The sequence below is a fragment of the Anser cygnoides genome, chromosome 1, assembly GCF_040182565.1.
Source record: "Anser cygnoides isolate HZ-2024a breed goose chromosome 1, Taihu_goose_T2T_genome, whole genome shotgun sequence".
NCBI lineage: Eukaryota > Metazoa > Chordata > Aves > Anseriformes > Anatidae > Anser > Anser cygnoides.
The window spans coordinates 4,452,925-4,479,544 of NC_089873.1; the positions used below are offsets into that span (position 1 = coordinate 4,452,925).

Consider the following 26,620-nt stretch of genomic DNA (forward strand, 5'->3'; position numbering starts at 1 on the left):
CTTCTCCCCCAACAGCAACGATGGGCTGATAAACCCCCAAGAGGAGCCTCTTTTCCCACTACAAATGAAGACCTGCTTTTCTGGCACCGCTACCTGGGACCAGTTTGACTGTGCACTAGTGACACTGCCCACAACCAAGCACAGCTCAAATGACAACAGGAATTTAAGTCACAATTCAGCCAAAAAAATGTGCAAGTGCTCACCCTACGGACCGCTCATGTCTGTACAGCAAGCACACACTTACGCTCTCCTCACTGATGGATTTCTGTAGGGAAACGTGGAATATAATTGCTCAGTGGGCAGTTTACCATTTCTGCCAAAGTAAACATTTCCAGCTTTCCAGAAGACCAAGATCTTTAACAGTTGCCAGCTGTCAAACTCTGTGTTTTATATCTCATCTAACACATGACAGTTGCAGTAGCACGGTGTCCCCTGGCACTGTGTACAGGCATTATTTCTGTGCTGGTTTGGGGAAGAAAAAATGGGGGGGGGGGGGGCGGGGGGGGACACTTTGGATTCAACATATTTTGCTGGGATCTTCTGGGATTCTTTTTGAAGGTCCCCTGCAAATTTTGGCTCATCTTATATGATTAGACAACGGTACTGTCATTTGGTCTAATAAAGCCTTTCCTTAACTCATGTTTAAGTCATAACTAGAGGAAGACATGCTCACAGGCATGGACATCTCTCGTATTTTAATCCATAGTCAACAGGCATAAGATGGGGTTGACTCCCCCTAAAAGAGGAGGACACACTGATGCCCACAGGCAAACCATTTATTCAGCCTCCTGCCTCCCCAGCACCAGAATCAGAGTTAGGTAACACCAGACACTGAATTCAGCTCTCCTTGTACCCAGCTTTCACAGTACAATTAAAGAAGCTGAACTGCCCTATTCCTGCCTTTTTGTCATGCACGGCTCTAGATTATCTCTCCACTTGGGCTATTCAAGAATTGCAAGGCACTGCATTGTCTAAGAGGAACACCTTTGCAAGCTCCAACCACACCACTTGTTCGCTGGAATTTGCTGAATTTAAATTTATGACCCTCATGCAATAATTAAAATAAGTGGGTATAAGTCTAGCATGCTGAGAAGAGGCAGCAAAACAGCTGTTAGTTATAAACCAGAAAAAAAAAAAAGAAAAAAAAAAAAGATGAAAAAGATGCCTTATAAGCCTCATCAGAAACATTCTTCACTCTCTCATATAGACAGGGATAAAATTTACACATCAGGCATTCCCTATAGTGATTTAATCCCTGCCCCACACAACGCATGTTTGATCCTGAAACTTCAAGCTTTAATAGTTTGTGGGTTCAAGCACTGTATGAAAGAAGCAGCAGAGAACCAAAACTCTCCGCATGCCATTCCCATAACAACACGGGGCTTCTCAAACCCACATCAGTGCTGAAAGCCAACCCACAAACCTTCCCCACTTCTCCCAGCCTCGCAGAGCTTTCTCATAGCAAGCAAATAAGCCACTGCCTCAGCCATTAGCAAAGAGTTCCCAAATTAATGTTGCTAACTCAAGTGTTTCTCAGCTGGATGAGGAGCCTGAAGTCCTCATGGGATGCTGCCAGCAAGATCCTGCAGAATGGGCAAAGGCAGCACCGGGATTTTGTGATGCACCAGGGGGATGGAGCATCACAGCAGCTCCGTCACACCACAGCAAGGCTGCACCCGTTAAAAAACAGCTAGAAATCAGGATTATCTGGAGCAGTCGTGATTAATAGCAGTGCGGATTTGGACGGGATATTAAAACTGGTGCCTCAGGGCTGAAGTACATCTCTAACTATTAAAAACCAGACTGAGAAAAAAAAAAATGACACAGGAGGAAAATTATCTCCTACTTCCACTACAGATCCCTGAAGGAGGTTTCTCTGCATCATGGCTTGCAATCAGATGAAAATCTGGGTGCAAGGCTCAGAGAAAGCTGGCTACTTTATGTCCACTTTCATAATCATAGCCCCACGCTGTCACGGGCTGTGAAAACTCAGGTCTGAAAAAAAAAAAATGATGTTGGAGAAATAGGGATGTTGGAGAAATCCATGCTGATCACCCCCTCCCCAGCATCTATTTAACAGTGATGGCAAGAAATCAGGTGTCAGGGCAGAGAGTCCACACATGAGCAAACTTCATTCTATACAAACATCTCACTTGTGACCTTTTGTATTAGAGCAACAGCATTTCCTGCAAAGCTTAACATAAACTGCTAAACACCGCATGTTATTTATTCATCACATAACTGAAGAAAAATGTGCATCTTTTACCTTGAATACTTCCATTGGAAGAGGAAAATTTGCTGCATCAGTAAGGGATTTTTCCAGAGCGCATTTCCACTCAGATACAGTCTTCAGAGAATAGATATCTAAAGCAATGATAACAACAAAAACAAACAAACAAACAAAAAAACACAAGACCAAGAGGTGACTGTTTGGGAATCAAACATTTTTGAAAGACTTCAGTTCCCGTGCCATAAAAATGGATAGTCCAAGTGAAATGAGCAGTGTGTATATCCCAAGCTGTACAGCGTGGATAAATTGAACGCGAAAGCAACTAGCAGGGGCACATTTGAGGAAGATTGTGTTTTATATCCTGGAGTAAAACCCAGGAAAATAAACACGTCCTTTGTTTTCTGTTGTGGAAACAAAAACCACGCTGTCCCATTACTCGAAAATAACAAAAAACTCCTTTGATTTGCAATTCTCAAAATACCTGATGTTTTCCAATTTGAGGACCCTCAGGTTTTCAGCCAATATTAGTTACACTTGAACAAAACCAGAAATATCTTTAACAATGCTTCTGTTCATTGGAAAAGTCATCTTTTTAGTGCCTTTTTTTTTTTTTTTTTTTGAGGGGAGGAACTTTTCAGCTAGATCTCTACACAGACGCATTTCTTGGTGCCACACTGAAAGCTGAGTATCGCACCAACTCAAAGACATACGCTTATGAATTCTAATCATTACACTTTTAGGCAGCGTCTTTGTGCAGATTCACATTGCCTTCAGTGAGTTTCCTTAAATAGGTTTAATATTATTAAATCATTGTATTAGCAAGCCCTTTATGGTTCAGTGCAGTGAAATGCCTATGAATCATCAAAGGAAACAATGTAGGAAACAATACTATGATGAAGAACATTATATTGGATTTACTTCTGCCCTAGAAAACATATTGTTATCCCGCACATAACAAGTTATTGCAGAACATTCATATCAAGGTCTTAAAGAGACAAGATAGGTAGACAGATTGCAACAATTATTAAAATGGAAATGAACATTTACTTATTAATAACTTGAACCTTGATACAGAGTGAATAGGGTGAAGCTTTGCTTTTGTCAGTTTGGCTTCACACACAGCACAGTTCAATTTGGTCCAATTTGCATTTAAATTCTGTACATCTAGTAACCATATATATTTGCTGGCTAGCAAAGATTTACTGTTGTATCTTACAATTCTGAAGGAGGAAATAAAAGATATATATATATATATATAAAGGAACTGGCAAACACTGTTTCCACCTAGCACTGACAGTACAAGAGAATTTTATGCTCTGATCTCAATAGATTTAAGACCTTATCAAAACAGGATTTGCAGAATCACTCACTGGAAGTGGATGTATTTATACTTCCACTATATCAAACCTTGCTACTTCAGACAGACGTCAAGGATATGCATATGAATTTAAACACGCTTAAAGGGAAATTTTAACCTTTCATGGCTGTACTTTAAATTTCTCAACTGGTTGTTAATGGGAATATACTTCTCAAGTCTTTGTTTACAGCACATGCAGCCATCACAAGTATTAAGAAATGTGTTCTTTTTATCTAATTATTCATTACTTTATAGTCCTGTTGCACCGGTTCTCCCTTACTTGTAGGGGACTTGATTGGGCTGACATGCTGGGAGGGAAATGACCCACCTTATTTCTCCCTTTTTAGCTTAAATGATGCCAAACAGGGAAATATTAAGTCACGATTTTGCCTCAACCTGTAGCTACGAACAACAAAAAGTCCAAGTTCCGGAAAACCCAGCTGGATGCTCAGCAGACAGAGCACGCTGATAACAGAACTTCATCTTTCACCACGGGGACAGTGAAGCACGGGAGAGAAGAAGAAAGCAGCATTTTGGACCAACTCTCTCATGCGCAACCGTCAGAGAAAACAAGCAGCAACTTCTTTGGTGTCAACAGGCTTTGAAAGATTAAGACAACCTCAATCGTTTCAATAACCAGCAAGCAGCATCATGTGCACGTTTCATTAGACAGTGGCAGTTAGCTTATGCTGGCAAGTTTATGGACACTAAATCGCATGGTTAAAGGAGCATAAAGCATTTTGTTTAAGTGATAGTGTTGCAGGTAATTGAGCAGAGTGTACTGTGTCAATTTGTATTTAGGTTAACAAGGAGAGAGCAATTAAAATGACTGCCAATTTGTCTTTAAATAAGAAGCAACATAAAATGAGACGATCTCTTCCTGCATAAACAGTTCAGGCAAGACCATCGGTGGCTCTGTGTCAAGTGGTCTCTGCCAATTTGAGCTAGCAAGGAGGCTTGTCTTGGATTCAGATGTACATCTGAAGGAAAAAATATGGTAGGACCTCTTTGCCACAGTCAGAAAGGGCTTTCAGGACATATAGAGCCACTGAGAGTTCCCATTATGGGGGATGAAACAAGGATGCTATTTCCTAAGGACTCTCTTGCACATTCTTGTACAGCAAGTGGGTACTAGGATATGGATGGCCTCAGAAAAGAGACCTGTCCATCCAGAATGGTGTAGACATTTGGATCTATATTTCTTTTATAGAAGAAGGCCCTTCTTCTCGAAGGACTGGCCTCAGACTGCTGCACAAAATGAAACCCAACTTGTCAGGCACCAGAGGTGGATCAACACAGCGAAACCACAGCCCAGACAGATCGGGAAATAAAGCTAACGGTGCACACACAGCATCCAAGTCAGGGGTGAGTAAAGCACTGTAACAACCTGCAGAGCTGATCTGCAGCTGAACATCCTCACTTGATAGCAACTGAGCACGCAGCCTGATTTGGGAGGAGTCGCATGCCCTCAGCTTCTCTTCGTAGGAGATGCATAATGGATTTATACAGAGTCCAAGGCTGCTCCAGTTACCCATCAAGCGGACATCTCAACTGGCTTCAGAGGTTCAAAAGTTAGACAAAGAGCTTTGTGCTTATTCCTGTTGATCTTGTGAGTGAAAACATAGGCTTATGAAGATGTCATTTCTTCTGATCTGTGATAGGCCTGGCTTAGGCACACCCTTTCTCTCCACTGATCATAAAGAAAGCAATAGCTCACGCTGAAGCATCGTTTCAAGGCCTACATGATGGCAAGCAAATCTAGTAAGTAAGGATAAGTTGAAAGCCCAAAATATTAACCACAGATTATTTTCCTAAGAAGTTCCACAATGGTGATGCCAAAGGTCCTTCTAGTCTGAACCCAGTTTACTACAGAAGTCAGGAAAGAGGTAGGCAGACAGGGACATGTCCCTGGCACACTCTCCTGGTCTGGCATCCTTATGAAATTACATCCTGTGACAAGACTGTGGTTTAGCAGCTTCATTCCTGAGTTTCTTCAGTGTTTTCTGCTGCCCAGCACCTTATCCTGACAATTCACTACTGGTCACCTGTCTGCTTGTCTCACCACAACTGTCGCATGATAAGCTTTAGTCATCTGTTACGCTTTATGAACACGTTGATGTTATGTGGACATCAAATGGCCAATATTGTCCACTATGTCAGAAGAGGAACAGCCAGCATTCCTGCCTCCACAGCACCATGAGATTTCCATTTCTGACTGGTTACTCCCGAGTACAGAGCTTGATAACTGGGTAGCCCAGAAGGGCAGGGGTGGGTCAAAAAAGATCCTTGGGGGAAGTCTTCAGGGGAACAGGACTCATAAGAAAATGGAAAGGTTTAAACCCAAAGGGTCTTGTCATAGCAAATGCCAGTGAAACACCCCCTAGATATGTAATTACCTATTTAAGTCAACGGAAGGCAGGAAGAAGATTTTGACTGTTGAATTCATTAATAATAATGCTTGCTAAAAGGTGAATGGCTAGAGAAATGCCAAGGAGAGGAAAAAGATGCTAGATGAAGACATGAAATAAATTTAAAAAGCAGTTAAATCAAGGAGAGGGAAGAGAAGACATAAACAATTTCATCAAATAAAGAGACCAATAACAGGTTTAGAGATAACACAACTGGGAAGACAGAAAAAAAGGGAAATACGTAGAGAAGGAAACACAAGTGCATAAAAGGAAGAGTAAAAGGAGAATGGAATAGACAAAGAGGAAATACACATATAGTTGAGGCTATTTCTGTATTGATTCACCAAACCTAAACAGGCTAAGAGGGTTCAGAGACAATCAATGAAAAGGTGTTTCTCTGTAACACAAATTCTCTGCGAAATAACAGAGTGAGTGATATTCATGCTTTCCAACATTCACATGTGATTTAGAAGTGATGGGGACCACTGGTTCCCATCTATCTTTGAAGAAAAACAGACACGCTTCCAAAAAGCATTCAAGACCCCAAATTAGACCCAAGACCCATAGAAATTTGTAAGCAGCACAATTGCACGTATCAGGGTAATCACTCTGAATCAGGTGCAATGGAGAAAAGCCACATCAGAAATATCTGTCCAAAGGAGAGCTACCTTTCTTCCATCATTAGATACCCACGGGAAAACTTTGCCTAAGGCAAAAGGAGAACAAAGCACAGACTTGGCCGATTTGCCCAACAACACAGGAAAACATGGAGGTCTGTTGTGCCAAAAGCTATGCATTAACCAAGAAAGTACTTCATCTCTCAAGGGAAATGGTGATCCTGGGGAGTCCAATTTAGAGGTGCAGACAGCTAGCAAATGTGGGCCATGCTCCTCAAGACACAGCAAGCAGCTTTGGGGCCCCAGTATAAGCCACAGCCCTAAGAAAAATACACAGGCTGCACATTTTGTGCCCCAAAGCAGAGCACACATGCAGCAGGCTAGACTGCCATGTTTATCCAGATCACTAACTCCACAAGAACTCTCGTCAACCATCTTAACTTGACCAACTCAAGCTACACCAACTCAATCACATGCCCTGAGTAGAGAGAAACGCAATTGCCCAGAAGCTTTCACAAAGTTTTTACCAATACTATTAGTGTGGTGTAGAAAATCCACCATTCCAGTCTTCCCCCACCATAATGGGGTACAACCTGGATGGAATCACACATCCATACCCAGCTCCAGACTGTGCCAGTGAACTCCTCTGCAAGAATTACTCCAGGAGGCCACAAACAGCCCTGAGCCCCTGTTGCGCTGTGGTCCCAAGGCCTTAACAGACTCGCTAAACCTTATAGATCCTTGGTTTCCCCCTACACCCAGAGCCTTGCACTCCTTGCCCCACCAGTTTGATGCTGCTCCCCTTGCTGAACCCAGTCCCAGTACTTCAAATCTGATTCTAGCTGACCCCAAGGCCTACTTTTGTCCAGCCTCCTGGCCTAGCCTGCATGTGCCTGACTATGTCCTTTGAACTTGCCCTTGGATTTGTGACTTCTGACCCCACACTCGCTTAACTGCAATCTCTGTCTCCCTTCTCCCAAGCTGCTTTGGACTAAACTCAACTCTAAAGACCTTCTTCTCCAAGTTGCAGTCTCCTGATATTCAGTCTGGTCCAACACATTGGCAAAGACTTTGCTCCCTTGGAGAAAATTCAAAACCTGTGGTCTTGTAAACATTAAATATGCCATCTACCACTTACTCAAAGGAGTTATTCCCTACTTTCTAGCAACACACACCCCATAACCCCTTGACAGGCAGATTAACATAGACAGTCAGACAAACCCAGCACCATTCCACTGCACTTTCTGATGATACACACTGCACTTTCTGGTTATACACAAGGCAGGTCTCACTTGGCAGCTGTACAGCCATGTTACAGCAGAATATGAAAGACCTACTTTAAAGGGACCGTAAAGATCTCAAAGCATTTTCTCCAGCCCCAGGAAATTCCATGGAAATCCACTGCTACCCAAGAGAAATGTGTATGACCATAGAAAGAACGATTGGCAAGAGGTCTTTGGGTGAAGGGAAAGCAAATGCTGAGAGATGTCATCTAGAACTTGATTTGGCGAGCAGAAGACTTCTTCTAGGAGCTGGATCCAATCGTCTTTGTGGGTCCCTTCCAACTCAGCATATTCTGACTCTGTGATTCCTAGCATCCTCCACTAGGATGGCCAGGAAGACCTGGCCACCAAAACACCACTGAAAAGAGGTGCACAAGCAGGCACAACCTTGGACCATCCCTATAAGCTCTGCCTCTTGGTGCACAAAGCTGCTCTTAATGCACACTGATTCCTTTCAGGAGTGAGCTACACTAAACTGAGTTTATTAAATACATTTAATACAGTGCACCTGACCCACTTTAAACCCAAATCAGATGTCTCTCATATGTAATCTGTATTCCAGTTAAAAACTACCGTCAAAGAAACACGAATGCTGGAGAAAAAGAAATGGGTTGAACAAGTATCTCAAAGCATCAGTAAATAACTCAAAAGAAGACAGCATTTTGATAAGGCTTTTTACCTGCAGGTGGGTCCATTCTGTATTTATTCTCTTGACACCAACCGACTGGTCGAAGTCTGCAATCCAAGTAAAACAACCACTGGTCATAGGATTCAGTCTCCTCCAATCCCACATAGCGAAGGCGTAATCTTCCTCCAACATTTTCAACCACACTAACTATCCAGTACTGAAAGGGATTCTGGGAATCCTGCAGCTCTATTAAGGAATCAACTGTAATGAGGTCTACAGGGTTTTTTCCTCGCAGAGGCTGTTTGAATAGAAGCAAAACTCCTTATTTTAAACTTTATTTGAAGACTTCTCAAGGAAACAGATGACAGCAGAAGATTATTTTTGTTTTTCACACCATCATCCAAGCGATCAGCAAACAGTCTGTTCTTCTTCTATTTTACCCAATGTCTTCCAAGTGCAAATTCAGAAGTAAAACAGAAAACAACAGTTGTGCTAATTTCTCAACCGACATCATCAACAACAACAACAAAAAAAAGAATAATAAAAGGTGGAACAGCTCATAAGGCACATCCACTGAGGATGCTCCTGAACAACTCAAAGCCCAGTTATATTGGAGGATTTCAAACCAAATTCTCATTGGTTGCAGCTGGTAAGAACCAGTCACAGGATTGGGAACCGGTGTTTACCTAAAAGGCAACTACTTTGGGCATGACACTGAAATTGCCTTCTGTACATTGATCTTTCCCACCAAAAAAAATTTATCTTACTCCTACTAGCATGTAGAGCAAATTATTCCCACTGTGATGGACGCAGGAGTCTATGGTGGTTACTCCAAAACTCATCAAAGCCAATAGCAGTTTCCCACCACATCAATTGGCCTTGGGATCACAGCCCAGCCACATAGGATTTCATGGGTCAAGCCAAGGAATGAGGTCATTTGCTCACACACAGTATTTCCTGTGATCCCAGTCTTGCAACCGTTTACACATGTGCTTAATGTTACACCTGCAAAGCTGCCAAGCACAGCCATTAAAAAACTGTGAGACGTTTTCCAGAACAATACCTTTGGGGCTCACTGATTTGTGATTGTGAGCATCTCTGTGTTGTCAAGCTTTTCACCACTAATGTATGCGTTAGAGCTCTTTTTTCCTTTTTTCCTTTTTTTTTTCTTTCGTTTTTTTCTTTTATTTTTATTTTTTTTAATGCAAGTTCTAATTTTTATTCAATTTCTTACTTCTAGGGTTTTAAGAACAGCACTAAAAACCACTCCAAGAGTTGGAAGTATTGCTCCTCAAAGGAGACACTAATCACAAGCACAATATATGAAAAAATGGGGCAATCTTTTTACTTCTGTATGCATTTGTCCCACTTCTACTTAATTAAACAATATGTACTTTGACAGTTGTTTTTTTAAATATTAATTCTGTAAATCAGAGTCAGCCCAAAACAGTACCTTATAGGGGGGCTAGAAGAAAAGGAGGAGAAAGCCTTATTTTTTCAAAAAGCACTCTCATTGAATCTTTAAAACATTCAAAAGTTTGAAATGCAACCAAATTTGACTACATCTCTTTTAAGCCAAAATGCAGGCAACAGAACAAGAATTTGGTTAAAAAAATACCAAAATTAACTAAAACCTTATCACATGTACAGTTTTAACCAGACCTGAGATTAATAGATATTTCTCAAATAATATATCTACATTATAAGCAAATCCTCTACTGTATAAACTACAGGCTCCTACACGATCTCTTCAAATATTATTTCATAGCACAATGCAGTCTCAAAAAATAATAGTATAATAGAAATCAACTTTAATGTTATTTTTTTTCTCTTCAACTGCTTCATTGCAATAAAACATGCTTTAATATCAAACAATGGTGTAATGATTTAGCTTATTATTATAAATCCCTGGCCACTAAAAAGCATCTATTGCTTCTCTGATTTGTGTGCTAGATTCTAAGCCAGTGGGTTGTCACTTACCCCTGAGAACACAATGGCTAAGATTAATAATTGGTTTGCTTGAAATATTAACATTTACCACAATGCAAGAACTCTAAATGCATAGCTAGCATGTTGAAAAGAAAACACGTATCACTGCATATTGATTTAACAGTACAAGAACAATCTGCAGCACTCACAAACAGCAGATCTGTCGACAGGGGGTTACATACATTGCACGACACAGACAGCACCAAGCGTGTATATTGCATAAAACACCAGAAAAGGGTTAGAAACTGTTTTAAGCCAAAGCACTCTTTTCCCTCTCTGCATTTCTGCCTTGGGCTGCCTACTTTCCCTACAAAAGGAAATGGAGTGGTTTGCAGTTACATTGTCCCATATGCCAGGGATGGGTGCAGGCTACCACTGACTTTTCACATATGCTGCCTGGGAATGGTCCAGAAACAGGGATGCAGCAGCCCTCAGGATGTGCATTATTTTGGGTTTTCAAGGGCTGTCAGGCTCACAGATTGGGAAGGGGGCGGGGGGAAATCCCCTACAATACACTATTAATTCTCCCTTGCACATGGTTTGTACTGCATGGAAGTAGGATGCAGCTGTGGCTTGTGGGACAAAATGATTTAAAATGGTGCCTGGAAGCACCCTTGCTTTCAAAAAGCCAACATGAGTGCTTACTCAAAGCTAAACCACTTGTTTGCTTTCACTCTCAGACTAAACACTGAGGGGCAGAGAGAATCATCCCCTGTAGGATGGGCTGTCTGCTCTCCAAATGCCCACACAGCATCCAAACAAGAGCAAGGCATGTCCCAGGGGAGAAGGTGCCTCGCTCCCAGTTTCAAGCTGAAGCTATGAGATTTTTGCCAACTATCTCAAGGCAAGCTGAAGTTCCCTGCAAATGCCTCAGACAGGCTGGGCTCCTGGCCATCTGGGTGCACCCACAAGAACAGTCCCTTCTTCTCTCCTGGCTACTTATGACCGAGGTCACCTCACCCGACTACCCTGCTAAATCTGACTGCTGCTTTTAGATCACAGAATCACAGAATCATCTAGGTATGGATGGAATGTCCTTGAAGGAGCTATTTCCATACACCTACAATCCTGGCAGTGCCCCCCATCAACATCCTAACCCCCCCCTCTCCAACCTCTGTCCTGGCCTGGAAGTTCAGGTCATCAGTTTGGTGGAGGTGACAGGGCACTGAAGTCCTCCTTCCTACGGACCCCTTCAACGTTCTCCTTCACCACCCAGACTTTTACGAGTACCCATATTTCTAAAACCAACCCCCCAGCCTGAAGGCCAATAAACTACCCCAAGACTCAGTCGGAAGCAGAGCCAGCAGAATCAAGGCAACGTCACCCCTGACTTTTGGCCAGCACAGGAAGAGGCCCGCTGCCAGCACACAGACGCTGCAAGCACACAGCCCTACGCGTGGTGAGCACAAACACAGCTGCAGCATGCACATCGCGAGACGGAATCAGATAGAAACTGCAATCTAATACATACGCCTTCCAGTAAATTTGCAGGTGCAGTCCTGGAGCCGGTCAAATCGTGAATAAGAAACTCCGTCCAGTCCACGTATTTCTCTTTGATTGCTGCAGAGGGTGAGGGAAGAAAAGAAATGCTCAGCACCACAGGCTGCAATGGATTTCCCACGTGTATTTTAGAGAGAGCTCCCCAGGGCTTATCAGCTGTGAAGTTTCAGGTATGATTGCAATCCAGACCAGGAAAAAAGCTGATTCATTGCCCAATTGCTTGGGCAACACACACACACGCATGTGGTCACATCTCCAAAATAAGGGAAGGGGTTGCTCCGCCGCAGCCAGTGACATGATTTACAACAGCGTGGCTTATCATCTCCATCTTTCCCATTCAAAATTGGCCACTGCTTGGGTAACCACTCGTTTGCTGCTTACCAGGGAGGCTCAGATATGATTTATAACGTCTCTTTGCATCTTTACTAATGACCACAGAGAAAAAAAAGTTGTGCTAACTTTTAAGTTTCTTCAAAGGTCAACAGAAACTATAGGCACTTTACTCCCCGAAGCAGAAAACTCAGCCCTGAGATTATCCTATGTCAGCTACTGAGTCAATACATATGCAAGAAGACTTGAACAATTTATCAGGAACTTTTATTTGTTAACTGTGAATTTTTATTTCATTTTTTAAAAATTGAGACATTTTTGAACTATACACTGTATGTCTGTGTTACTTTTGGGATCTGTGTCAACACAGTTTCTTAAGATTTAAACTAAAATGTATAAATGCTGCCTCTGGGATTCAAATTTTGGTTCAATTCTTGGTGAAGTTAGTGCAAGTTGGACACCAAAAGTATTTTCAGCAAATCTCAACTCCGGAGATTCAGAGGCCTCTTTGAATTTATTGTGCACCCGCAGTTGGAAACCCAGAAGCCAAACTTTAATTCCACCTGTCTGTAAATGGGAATTAGCTTGTGTCGCAAACATTTATCTCCCCCAAAAATCTTACTTACATGTTAGACAACCAACAGTGATATAGTCATGCTGTTAATCATACCAACACCTTCAGAAGGGAAAAATCACAAACATTTGAAAATTAAACCACTTCTTCCGAACAAACTGGACACATGGTTTAAAGATTATTAATCCATAGGAGAGTCCAGGAAGGGCTGTAAGTAACCAGCACAGGTCCTAAATAATGACATTATAGCAACCCTTCTGTTTTGCTCAGAAGAAGCCGAGTCCTTTGCTTCACACTTTAGGGAAATACAACGTTAGTCAACCAAGACTGAAGCACTTCATGCTATCTGAGAAGGTGTAGTTGCAGTATTTAGAGCAGGAGGGCTTCAGATTAGAAACACGACCGGCAGAGGCTGTGAACTGTGGGCACAAATCTTGCCACTATTACCTGCAGACAAGAAGGCCAAACCTGAGCCTTCTCAAAATGCATTAAGTGGCCTGCTGCCAAACAACAAATAAAGAAGCACAAATTGGTTTGAATCTCTTCAATAACAAGCACCTTTCAAGCCATAGCCACACAATTCCTGATAAAACAGCATAGCAGGGCCTTAAGTAAGGCAAAAATGAACTTGGTACCATGAGTTAATATTGCTCTATACGATCCCCACTGTTCATCCTCACTGCATGAAGTGAACAGCAGCAGGGAAGGACCAAAGCTGGAATACATAGAGTTATTTTTCTCAGGCCTCCCAGTTGCTTGTAGAAATGGGTAAAAGGCAGCAAGGACCTGTAACAGCTCTGTTTGATGGGAAGGGCTACAAGGGCCTCGGGATGGTTTCAGAGGAGGAGAGAAAAGTTGCCTGTAGATGTCATGACGGAGCTTTTTACGCGGGTTTGTCTCCCATGCCAATCATACTGCTTCAGCTCTTCTTTTTAAAAGGAAAATAAACACGTACCTGGTGTCAAATGGACATGAGAAACCGAAGACCCCACCTGAAGCATGGGTAGGAGTAGAAGTGTTTCAAACAACTCCACTCCACAGGAAGCCCCAGTATTCCATCAAAAATTGCTCCTTTAGACCCATCTCCTGGTGAGCAGCTCAGCCCAGGGTAGCTCATTCTCTCCTACTGACTATTTCAAAGAAAAAAAGCAATTTACTCTCTTCTTTGAAGACATGCAACTCATTTCCTTTGCTTACAGGCATGTACCTGGTGGGGGCTGGGATAAGGAGACGTGTCTCTCCTCTTGTCCAAAGACAGAAGGTAGATGACGGCCTGTACGTGAACCTGAAGCCCAGGAAGGGTAAGATGGACAGGTTAAAAAGGAAGGATGGAGAAATGGGTTCAGGCTGCTGCAACTCCATGAGTTGGCCACACCAAGTACATGCTGTCAGGGGTTTATGGGTGCTACACAGCCCACAGTGAGGGATAGTTTTTATTCCCTCCGTGCTACAGATGGATACACAGGCTGAACAGAGGTTTGGTATCAAGCTGATGAAATGCTCTGTATTTGTGCACCCAGCACAGGGGTGTTCATCACAGGTACTCAAAGCTTCAGTGCCTAGCAAATATTCATTGCCTTTGGGCGAGAAAAAAAAGTCAATCCCAAGCTGCCTGGCAGTAAATATTCCAAACCAGCAGCTATTTCCTTCAACAAGCTCAGTCAAGAGAGCCTGAAATTAGCAGGAGCCTCAACTCAAGAAATCAAAGCCCAGCAGAATTCAGAACTGGCAATACTCACACTGACCTCTGCGTGGCTCCTACAAATCTCACCTCCCTTTCCAGACCCTGGGACCATTGGTTTTGTCTGATAATTACATGATACTGGCACAAAACTGGGAAAAACACGTTCATGCTTGGGCTTACTTCCAGTTTGGGCACTTGGCACATTTGGACTTTGGCCCAAACTCAATTTATACCCTAAATACCTTATGCAATCCATACAGATGGCCATGGAAAAAGGTAGAATCTATGCTCAGCAGACTTTACATTAGATCCCATTTCTGAATTGTGCTCCTTCCCCAAAAGTCAGTTCTCCCAATGTCACTCAAACCATATGTTCAGTTTATAGGTCTAAACAACACTGCAAGTGCACTTAAATGTATTTAAAATCAGCAAACTTGCTGGTCTCAAGCTTCTATAAAATAACACTTAAGGTAGCCTGGAACTGCTCTAAGTCTTAGGCAGCACCAATTTTGCATGATTTCCAGGAGATTTATCACCTTTGAATTATTTAAGATGAAGGAATAGCCTGAGAAGAAATGGTTTATACAAGGTGCTTTCGCTCTCAACACTCCTGTTGCATACACCTCACCAGTTCCTGTCCACCTACACTAAGATAATAAACAAGCTTAATTCTGGCATCAGTGAGAAGATAGTAATTGCTGTAATGAATGAGACTGGAGCCCTTCTAATTCAGACTTCTGCCTCTCGCTGCAAACAACGCTGGGTGCATCAGAGAAGGGTGCAAACTGAACTTCATGTTGGCTCATACCCACAAAGTTGTCAGCCAATTTTTTAATGCCAGAGCTCCGTTACTAAGGAATGACAAATGTGATAAAAAGAACACGGTTCAAACTTTCAAAACTGGCAGGAGAAAAGAAAAATAGTCAGGATTTTCAAAGTTGACAACAGATTTCATAAGCCTCCGTTTCCAGATGCCCAATTTCAGATGTCTTAACGGTGCCGGATTCACAGATCTCGCTGTCTGTCAGTCAGCCCCCTCTTCAATGCCTCTCAAAAAAATACTTTGTTCTGCCTAAACGACTTGAACCTCAAAGCTTTTGGACACCTAAATAAAACGGGGCCTCTGTCAACATTTAAATCTGGATTACGGGCTTCCAAAGTCCAAAAGTGACAAGCTGATCTTTGCTTTCAGACTGAACGACCTCAGCTGAAAAAACATACTGCTCCCAGTTTGTAAGCGGTTTCAGAATCATCCTCCCCAAACAAATCCAGCATGTTTTCCTTCATTTTAATCTTCTTTTGCAGTGTAGATAAAGGGACTCTGGAAACCTCTGTGAGAGAACAGATTGCACTGGAAGTTTTAGGAACAGGGATTTGCACTTTTTTTCCATGCCTGTAGAGCATGATCAGGATTCTCAGTACTGCAGTGCAAATAATTACAGTGCAAATATTAATTTTCAGCAGTAATGAAGTGAATCTGAATCATCACAAGATCTGCAAAAAGCCTTTGAGGACCAAGCAAAATGTTAAACAAGAATATTCGAACAAAGGAAAATCCGCTGGGTAAACGAGAATAGCTGGCAGTGTAGTGCATGGGTGCCCACGCATCCGTCCTGAGCATCTATCAGGAAATGCTGGTGTATCTGACCCAGCACCTGTGAACCGAAGCACTGATTTTAGATCACTAATTCACATTTTGGCTTATTAGCTAGAGGAAGAATACACAACTGAACCTCTCCTATTGCAGACGTTCTGTAATAATTATTTTTAGAGCCCATCTGCAGCAGGCTGGCCACTTGGTGGGACAGGAAGGTGGAGAGAACATAAGACCCTGTTCACAGGGACCTAAGCTCCTGTAGTACTGCTACTTTCAAAACAATTTTTCCTTCCTTAGATAACTACAGTGAGTCAGGAGCTGGGTTCATAGGGTTCAGATACCTGTGTCTTCTCTCCCTTTCAGTGGCTCCATCATGACCTCTGTGGGACTGTCACCCATACCACAACAGGGCTCCAAGCAGACCCAATGACAAGAAAACATTTGAGATATCCTAATTACATTGGGACTACTTTGAAAATGACCCTGGGGGCCAAACACCATCAAATGTATCACAGGGAAATGATTCAGAAGAAGCAGAGATGTGGTAGCAGAAAAAAGACTCAGTGCCCCCACTGATGCAAAGGCCACAGTGTGAGCTGAACTGAACGATTAGCCACTAAATAATCCAGAGAGGAGCCAGGCATTAGCAGTGCTCTCAGCACGGGAAAAGTGATCTTCTGAAAATGCCAGCACCTCCTAACAACTCTTCTTTCCTTGTTCAGCAGGCGACACCACAACTTGTTGGGAGCCACAGCTTGTGTACGCAGATGTGCTGATTTCCTTTGGATTGGGTCCCCTTCATCCTGGAGCCAGCACCGGTGGTGGCTTTCACACCTCAGCACCTCCAAGGCCAAAGGCTTTAAGGCGTCTTCCTGCCATAAAAATGCTGCAAACCACCTGCCTTGGAGCAAGGCACCCAAAACTGAGGCCAGATCCGCACACTGCTGGGCCATGGTGTACCCACAGCAGTTATAGGCAGCCAGTAGCTCTGCTCCAGATTCCATTCCCGAAGGATTAAATGCACAGAGAGTAAGATCCAGTTGGATCTAGACCACTACAAAAGGACCTGAGGAAGACCCCTGATTTCTTACAGCTGTTCCCAGTTCACAAGAAGCAGTTAGTTGCATGGGTGCACCAATCCCCAGACTCAGCCAGTGTCCAGCACTGGGCTGGTTGAGGCCGACAAGGCTTTGCCACTTCCTAACAGACCTTCATCTAGTTATCCACACCTGCAAAAGTAAAAACCAAGTATCCCTGCTCTGCTGCAGTCCCTGTAGCATGTTACCATGGAGAAAAATGCAAAGCCCTCTTGCCTCTCTCAGTGAAAAATACTTACTTCAGAGAGCAGTTTCTAGTTTGGCTGGTATTACAGCAGATTTTTAAATTAGAAAGAAAATGGACCCTTCCACGTTAAGACTCTATTTATTGCCTCAGAATTGACGGTATGGGCTATAAAACTGAGCTCCTCTTTCATGGCGCTGAACTCGATCAAAAACAGGTTGCACCCAATATCCCTCAGATAGTAATAATTATTCCCACTTTTTTCTCTATTTGATTCATCCTGCCCCAAAGCTCTGCTTGTACGTCCTTTCCTCTCCTTCCCCCCTTTCAGCTCCCTGCCATTTTCTCACTTCTACTCATTTATCTCGTTTTCCTGATGACTCTGGGTTGCCAGAACCACGGGGGCATCTGAGGACCCGGCACTGCTGCAACCCAGGTCAACGGCTGATGTGCCAAAGACCTTCAGCATCACTTACTGTGCACCCGATTTCCCCTTTTTCACTATTAACAGCTCAAAAGTGGCCCTTTCCCCTTGCATTGCGCATGCTGACTACAAAAGCCATGCAAACAGAGGTCAAAAAAGTGCAGAGAGCTGCAAACCCTGCATCACCGCATTCCCTGTAATCATGCTAATCACATGCCTGAGAACCAAGGCGGCTGCTTCGTTCCCGGTGCTGCCACCCTCTGCTCCTGCAACCTTATAATCTCTGTGCCCTGCTTCAGCCAGAGTGTATAATGGGTTCAGATTTATCTGCCTCTCTAGAGAAATAAGAGATTAAAAGAACATTTACAGTCCCGTGAAAGCACTGAGTCATAGGCGCTCCATTCAATGTGTATGAGATCCTATTATCACATTACCAACTCTTGGGATTTTATCTAGTCTTTAGCAGCAGTTGCTGTTTCTCTTAAAGCCATTTCTCCTAAGGTCACAGGATCATATGAAAATCCTCATTTTCTTCCTTTTTTTTTTTTTTTTTTTCCTTCAAGAACAGTGTACTGCAAACTTCAGGAAAAAGCCTTGTAATCTAAAGGACAGTGAAGACAATGGAAAGAACATGCACTTTTTTTATTCCTTCTTGGGACATTTTTCTCCCCCACAAGCCACTCCCTCAACTGGCAGGAGCAAGACTCAGGAATTTGAAGTGAGGCATTCAGTAAAGGGAACAAACTGCTGCACAAATACCTCACTGGGTTACAGCACCTGGATAAGCTACTCCTCCGAAACACCTTTACGCATCCCATGGATATTCTCACCTTTCTCATCTCCAAGGAAGGCATAAGAAGCACAGAGGCAGAATAGGCCAAGACTATACTTCCACCAACAAGGGATCTTTGAACATAAAATACTTCAAAATAATTTGTGGCATTCAACCACACACCTGCACCTTGACCAGTCTTGCAAACACAGTGGCCAGTCAGGGGCAGAGGATCCATGCCACTGGGCAAGAAGCTTGAATAAGGGACAGCTTTTGACAGTCTTTGGCATCAGTCATACTATATATTAAAGAACAAGATAATGACCTATGCCCATCCTTCTCCATATCTTCTGAGCACACATCGGGTAGACATGCGGACAACGTAACACCAGCCCATCCAAGAGGACCTGTGTTTCTGCCACCAGTAACGCGGCACAAGACAAGTAATAACATCAAATTATGCTAATTTTTGTCCTTACTTAAAAAAAAAAAATGCTGTTTGTAATTTATTTTTTTTAATTACCCAGGATTACAAGCAGCCTGCCAACATCTCCAGTGGAGAATCCCCACTGGTCCCCGTTAACCTCTAAACATCCGAGTTTCAATTTTTTCATACCTGAAGCAAGGAGCAGAGTCTTAAATAGCTTTATAAAATGGTTTTAAATCTTTGGAATAAATCTGTTAAGCGACAACTCTCTCACTGTGGTAACTATTATTATTAAAAATTTAATTCCTTCCTGGGATTGGAATGAACAAAACTGGTTAACAAAAGGAACTATAACTGGACAGGACCCGGGAAATTCTTATCACTCCATTACAAAACAAGCTAAAACACCAGCACTTCATGAAAAGGAATAATAAATTTCTCAAATAAGTATTTCAGGATGCTCAAAAGTTTATAGACAAATAATATTAAGACATGCAGTTTTTGAAAAGGTAAATAGCATACTGCAAAAATACAGAAATGTATCATCTGATACTTTTTAAACTGTCACACATTTGATGCAGTATTTATATGTTATAAAGGTCTAAACATATAAATATATGTTGGAACTAAGTTACAAAGGTCTAAATGATAGAGTCAAAATGAGATGTCTTCATATCAAAACAACATAGAATGCTGAAACAATTTGTTTAGACTTCACCCATCAAAACAATTTGTCAAAACTGACATGTTCCTGCAAAATATTTCCATTTTGATAAAAGATCATTTTGACAGAAAATGGTTGAAGCTAAACATTTTCAATCGGCTTGCTGAACTATACAGCCTTGTGAACCAGACTGGAGGTGGAAATGGGACGGGGATGTGGGTGCTGCCCCTGCCCAAGGATCCCTCGTGCCCCTAAGTAAAAGGCTCAGGCTGTGTCTGCACTGTTTCTGAACCATCCCCAAGTCCTTCAGGGAAGGGAACAACCTCTGCTGTGGACCCTACAAAGCCTAGCACAAGATTCCCTATTAGGCATTTCCAAAATAAAATAAAATAAAATTTAAAAAGCTACTTAGTGGCATTTTCCATGAAAAATTACTGTTTATTTTTTGTTCTTTCATGGGCTCCCTGAAAAAAGCCAAATGTGGCTGGAGACACCTTCAAACAACTTTCTTATTTAAAACTTCAAACAATCTTCTGTTCTCACACCAGCAGAGTTCTGTGGTTTGAATCAGATCACAAAATGAAAATATAGTGCCAAGAAAAGAAAAAAAAAAAAAATGCATCAAAAGCTGTTGATCTCATTTCCTAATGATGCAGCCATACATTTCAAGGGATATAAACCTCAGAGCTCAGACATCACCTTCTATATACCTACCTGTCTTAAAAATGGAAAGCCTTCAAAGAAAATATTATATAGGGGATTTTCATGGAAAATGGAAATTATAAACGACTTTCTATCAAAGAATACACCCATGTTCAAAATATATTCCTGGAGTTAGCAGTACGTCGTGGTGCCATTTGATGCATTTATAACAGGCTAATGTATGAAAGGGTGATAACTGTAATGGAATGAGCTGCTCTTGTACACTGTTGGAGGATGTTGGTTTAAGCTATGGATTGATCTACTTGCTCTTATAGCTGTTAATTATCTAATTACTTTCTATAAATAAAACTTTGAAAATGTGTAAACATCAAATTAATCTTCTTTGTTTAGACCTCATGAGCTACTTCATATAATAATAATTTTTAGTTTTCTTCAAAATCCTTGGCATGCTCCATTTTTCAGGCTACTCCAAACAACCCAACGCCATTTCTAAGAAACCACCCATGCGGCACTGTTTATGATTTTGATCCAAGAAAGGGCCAATGCACAGATTTTAATCCTTGTAGACCCAATTCTACATGCATCCTTTGATTAGAAAAAGTGAAGAGAAGTAAAGATGAAAAAAGGCACGAACACTTTCGGTGCTTTACATTCTCACATTAAAAAATTCCCTTATTGTGCAATTATACTGAATTTCAGTATACTGCAACTGTTATTCTTCCTTTTGCCATTCAAGGTGTCCAGAAATGATCCACGTACACTCTTAGCTAAAACAAGTAAAATCACATGGAAAAAATTTTCTCATTGTCCACATTAGACTTTACTTCCTAACATCCTTTTAGTCCTTCACAGACACACTATTCCCCTCGGGCTTCTCTAGTCCTTAATTAACTGTTACTTTTTTAACAATAAAAAAGCAGCATGTGGTTTGGGAGTTGCTTTTAATTTCTTGCAGCTTGCTTTGGTCTGTGCTTTGTGTCCAATAGGTAGAAGAAGAAAAGGATGTGGATGCTGTGGGAGAAAACTGTGTGTGCGTGCAGCAAGGGTGAGTGGATGCTATTACATTAAAGGTGTTTTTTTTGGTGTTGTTTTTTTTTTTGAATGATGCCAAGGTCTTTCAGTAATTAACTCGCTGCAGCTCCAAGGAAGGGGCTGCTCAGCATGTTGAACTTCACCCAGCACAAAGCAGCTGGCAGGAGGGTCACCACCAGCGACCACTGAGGCATTTCCACGCAGTACGTTCAGCTGTCTTAGCTGCAAACACGTTATGGAAACGAGCACACTCTTCTTCAGAGTCCACTGCTACGGCTTTCTGCTTACAAGTTAAATTGTCCAAGATCAGAAGATAAATTTGCCTAATAAATCCCAACAGCACGGTGACCCCTGTGCCATTAGCCCATGCAGCCTGCCTTGATTGACTAAGTACAATGGTCTCAGCTCCCCATCCTGCATGCAAGCTGCAGTAAATGATTTACTCATAAGTACTGTGATTAATTACTCCCCTTCAGTTAAAGTCTATACCCTCCTTGCACTGGATTGCTTAAAATAAAAAATAAATAAATAAATAAAAAAGGAGAAGTGTGTTGATAATGAGAAGCGGCTCTGCTCTATCTAGGTGGCATTATATATCAATTGCAATCAGATTAAGTAGATAAAGAACAGAAGTAAATTTAGCAGCTCTATTTGCACTCGTCGCAGCCTTTCCCTTCATGCGAGCAGCACTGTGCAGCCAAGGACCACTGAGACACAGCACTGGTCTGCCATGGGAAAATAGGAACTGGGGAAGAGGAAGAGCCAGAGACAGCAAGAGGGGAGGGAAACTCATCTCTTCCCATCCTCAAGCCTTGCAGGAATGCAACAAGTTAGTTCACCTGGTCCTCAATGTACCTAAAAGTCACCTATGGCCATCCAGTCTCCATAGGGTGGTATTCATGGGGCAGTCAACTTTCTAGAGCATTTGCCATGAGTAACCCATTTTTTTAAGTGCTTTTACATTAATTTCACCTGGAACACAATTCTGAAACCTTGTTATCTAGGTTAGGTACCAAAGAAGAGGAAAAAGCTTCATTACAGTGCCACAAATTGGGGAAAGCAGCTGCCTGGCAATTTACTTGGAAACATAAAAGCTTCTCCAGACATGAACATTTTTACTTGGGCCAGTTATCTGTCCTCTTGCATCTGCAGGCACAAATGAAGGCTGATCATTCTGATTTTGCTACAGCATTCAACATGGTAAAAGAGGGATGGTTTATTTTTGGATACCTATGTAAAAAATTAGGAGGAAACCTGCTGTATAACTACAAAGGTGAAGAAACCCCTTCACTCAAAGCTAGTAGTTTCTACTTCTCCAAATTTTCTTAGCTTTTCCCTTATCTAAACAGAGATTCTACATTTTTATGCATAGCAATAACACTGCTCTCTGCCCAATTCACTTCCAGGTGCAAGGTGACTAAATTTCATTGGTATCAACAACAATATTAGAATTTAAGCCAGAATGGCTCACTTGAATGGTCTCACTCGCGTACACACACAGATAGAGCTGCTGAAGGTATTTTTGAAAGCCAGGCAAAGCCCAGCATTTGAAAACTCTGAACAAACCATATAACCATGGGGGTTCCTGCATCATTAGTATCAGTGTCCATTAGGGTGACAGCTCACTGTGAAAATAAGCATCCAAACTCCATGATTCTCTCTACTTAACCCCAAGCTTCCATGCACGTTCCTTGATTACCTTTTCCTCCACTCGCATTAAGTGCTATGCTCAACGCACAGAAGAGTTGTATCACGTGAGATGAGAGCTCAAACTCACAATCTTCAGACCCAGGAGTCTTAATGAACGCCTTGTCAAATCAAGAGTTCGGGAGCATTCAGGGAGGTGGGGAACCTGGTATTTTGATTGTGATTTTGAAATCCATTTTTATCCCATTAAAAAAAAAAAATCAATTTGTATCCTTATAAAAAAAATAATAACAATAAGAGCTCTGTTTTCCAGCCAAAACCAGCACCTTAAGAAGGTGTTCAGAAGTGGCCCAGGTCACAGACCTCAGAGGGAGATGGCAGGAGATGGGTTATGTGTGTACCTACATGAGGTGCAGGTAAGTGCACCAAATATCCAGCACAAGATCACACTTAGTAGGCAGATTCTCAGATTTTATTTTTTCAAGCTGTAACCCCTCTGGGTAAAAACAGAGATGGCATTTGGCCATTCTTACACAGACATGTGCTGTTTCAGATAGATAGAGATACACGGACACTTTGTAAAATCTGTTTTAAAAAATTTAAGCAGCCACTGGGGAGGACATGCATGCCCGTTGCTGGCCCATCAACACCCTGATAAAGCCAACAAACAGCACTTCATATGCTTCCTGTGCATTAGTTCCAGACGAGAAATAAAGAAAGTGAAGAAATGCACATCCACAAAGCAAAATGCAGCAATTCTGTGATCCGTCCCTATCCAAGCTAGCTCCAGAACCAACAGAAATATAGCCATCAGCTTGCTTCACACCCAGAATTAGCACCTCTGCACAGCACCAGGCACACATTGAGCCATGCCAGTAGTTGTTATGGGTTAGCATGGGGGTCTCTCACATAGTGCTGCATTGCACCAGTTCTCTCTGATGCTACAAAGTGGAGCTGGTGGAGGAAAGGAGGTCTGGAGCCACCTGATTCTGGCCCAGATGCCAAACGCTGTCCCCTTGGCTCTCCTTTTCAAGTGGTCACAAGAGGCACTTTTATGTCCTGTACCTTTGGGATCTCAAACACCAGCCCCAAAGGGGTTCTGCATCATTACAACATCTAAAAGTCACGGGCCACTCTGTAAGGAGATGTCATTGCAATATAAATACTGTGCCCAAGGCTCTGACCTCACACCTTCACGCTCTGTCCAATTATCTCACACACTAAGTGCCTTTTCTCACTTCCAAATCCCATAGCCACTTTCTGAAGGCTGTTCTTTGGAGACGTCTCTGTAAAATGCAACAAATTTACAGCAGCACAATGTTCTTACATAAAGAACAAACCAGTTCACTGCACAATTACCTCTTTTTCTCTGGCAGTGCCAACAGTCTACAGCAAATATCCACTGTTAATGAAGGTATCAAAACACAGAAGCACATACAGAGAGAGACCTGATGTCTAAGAAATCCATTCTGCTTTTTTTTTTTTTTTCATTTCCCATCTGCTACAGAAAGATGAGAATTAGTGGAGATGATGCTTGCAGTTTATTATATGCATTGCATTGTTTAAAACACAACAGAAGAGTAATTTAGACGTCTCTTTTTTCAGCTCTGGTGGGAAACATCAATAAAAAAATCAGGTTGCAAGTTTTGTTTCCTGGTTCCTGGCACTAGACTATGAAGAGAATGACTATTTTTTCTTCTCTATTAGCAAATTCATGGGATATGCATGAGTCCAAGAAAACAGACAAAAGCACATTTTTGACTTTCAGTTTTTCTGCCTTTGAACAGATACTTCAAGACTGGATTTGCCTCACCCATATCTAAAATTGCCTTATCCATATCTAAAATTTAAGCATCTCGTCTCACACTACCTATTTTCAGGTGCTGGGGCTATGTGCAGGTGAAACATTCCTGCCTGGGTGGCCACAGAGAGGCAGTCCTCAAAATGAGCCTTCTCATGAAGACACAAGTAGTGATTTGAAAGCTAAAAGCAAGTGATTCCAAGCGATATGCAAGGGGAAATGGCCTGAAGTTGCACCAGGGGAGGTTTAGATTGGATACGAGGAAAAATTTCTTTATTGAAAGGGTTGTGCAGTATTGCAACAGGCTGCCCAGGGAAGTGGTTGGGTCACCATCCCTGGAGGTCTTCAAGAAACATGTATAAGTAAAACATAGTAGCATGGTTTAGTGGTAGACTCCAGTACTATGTTAAAGGTTGGATTAGTTTATCTTTGAGGTCTTTTCCAACCTGAATGATTCTCTGATTCCAAGCAAGCCGTTGCTGTTTTTACCTGGACCCCCAACCCAAGGCATGGATACATCTCAGAGAGAACAGGCAGAGGGACACCTTCGTGGAAAATATTGGCTGGACTCAGGCAGGAGGCCAGTGCCATGGTGTTTGAATTGGTGAGGAGCAGTGCTACAAGGTACAAACAGCAAACCAGGATACACTAGATCAAATTTAAGGATTTGCTTATAGTTCTCCGACAATCTCACCACTCATGGTCAGAGCATGGGCCGCAACTGAAATCCAACCTTCCCCACAACCCAACAGTTAGCCAGCACGTTCCCAAATTACCAAAGAAATAGCTGACAAACCTCATTCACCATGATTTCACCTTCTGACAGCCTATGAGGTATAAACATGTGTTAAAAAAAATGAATTTATCATTTGCAGCTCATTCTGAAATTAATTGGAATTGTATTGCCTGCTTCTAATGATCGAATCCCATTTAATCACTTTGGAGCCTCTCGGCTGCGTGACGTAAGCACCACAAATCAGACCCTGGAGGTCCTTATGAACATTCATCCTTCCTGAAACTAATGGTATGGTCTGAGCATAGCCAGGCCCTGTGAGGTGCTTAACATCCTATGCACAAGATGTAAATTCATAATCATCGTTGCAAGACCAAAGAAATACTCCATCGAGACTTATTTTGTGCTTGCTAAACATGTGTTTTCCTCACCCGAAACTAGAAAAGGGCTTGAACTGTAAATCCCAGGATCAAAAAAAATCCCTAACTTTAAAGAGTTTAGATCTGAGTTGGAGATCAACATAGAGTATTTCGCAAGGTATAACCTGAAATGCAATTAACTGCATGTTGCAGGATTTGAAATGGAAGCAGCTTCTCTACAATGTTCCAAGCCTCTCTGAATTTTAGCACTTTAGCAACTCCATCATTATGGGATGCAAAGACTGGATGTGACAGTGCTCTGATGAACCCAAGTGCCTTCTCCAGTACACCAAAGGCTCCTAAATCTCAGTGCAGAGCTATGGCTCACTAAACTCATTTGTGAGCTCTTAATCTCATCTTCAGTATACAAAGCTTCATCAGAATATTTTTGCCTTCTTTGTTCCTGAACCAATATTGTAGGTGCTTTATGGGGTAAAAGGGCTTCTAAACAGAGCCACCTGCTGATGTCAAGGCTGACAAGTTCAAGGTAAACAGCGAACAGCTCAAAGCAAAACAAGTCTCTATGTAAGAGGCATTTTCACTGCCCAAATGCCCAGGGC

At 42.2% G+C, this 26,620-nt stretch overlaps 1 protein-coding gene across 3 annotated transcripts in view; it reads right to left on the reverse strand.

The window, feature by feature from the left end:
* SFMBT2 (Scm like with four mbt domains 2) overlaps nucleotides 1-26,620 on the reverse strand; it is a 117,428-nt gene that overhangs the window by 55,319 nt on the left and 35,489 nt on the right. For 2 of the 3 annotated variants that reach the window (XM_013185441.3, XM_048062515.2), the window contains exons 5-7: nucleotides 11,984-12,072; nucleotides 8,575-8,821; nucleotides 2,267-2,364 (exon numbers count right to left, since the gene is read on the reverse strand). In XM_013185441.3, coding sequence (XP_013040895.1) covers nucleotides 2,267-2,364; nucleotides 8,575-8,821; nucleotides 11,984-12,072 — 434 coding nt within the window. The remainder of the gene's footprint in view (nucleotides 1-2,266; nucleotides 2,365-8,574; nucleotides 8,822-11,983; nucleotides 12,073-26,620) is intronic. The other variant, XM_048062516.2, reaches the window with a different exon arrangement.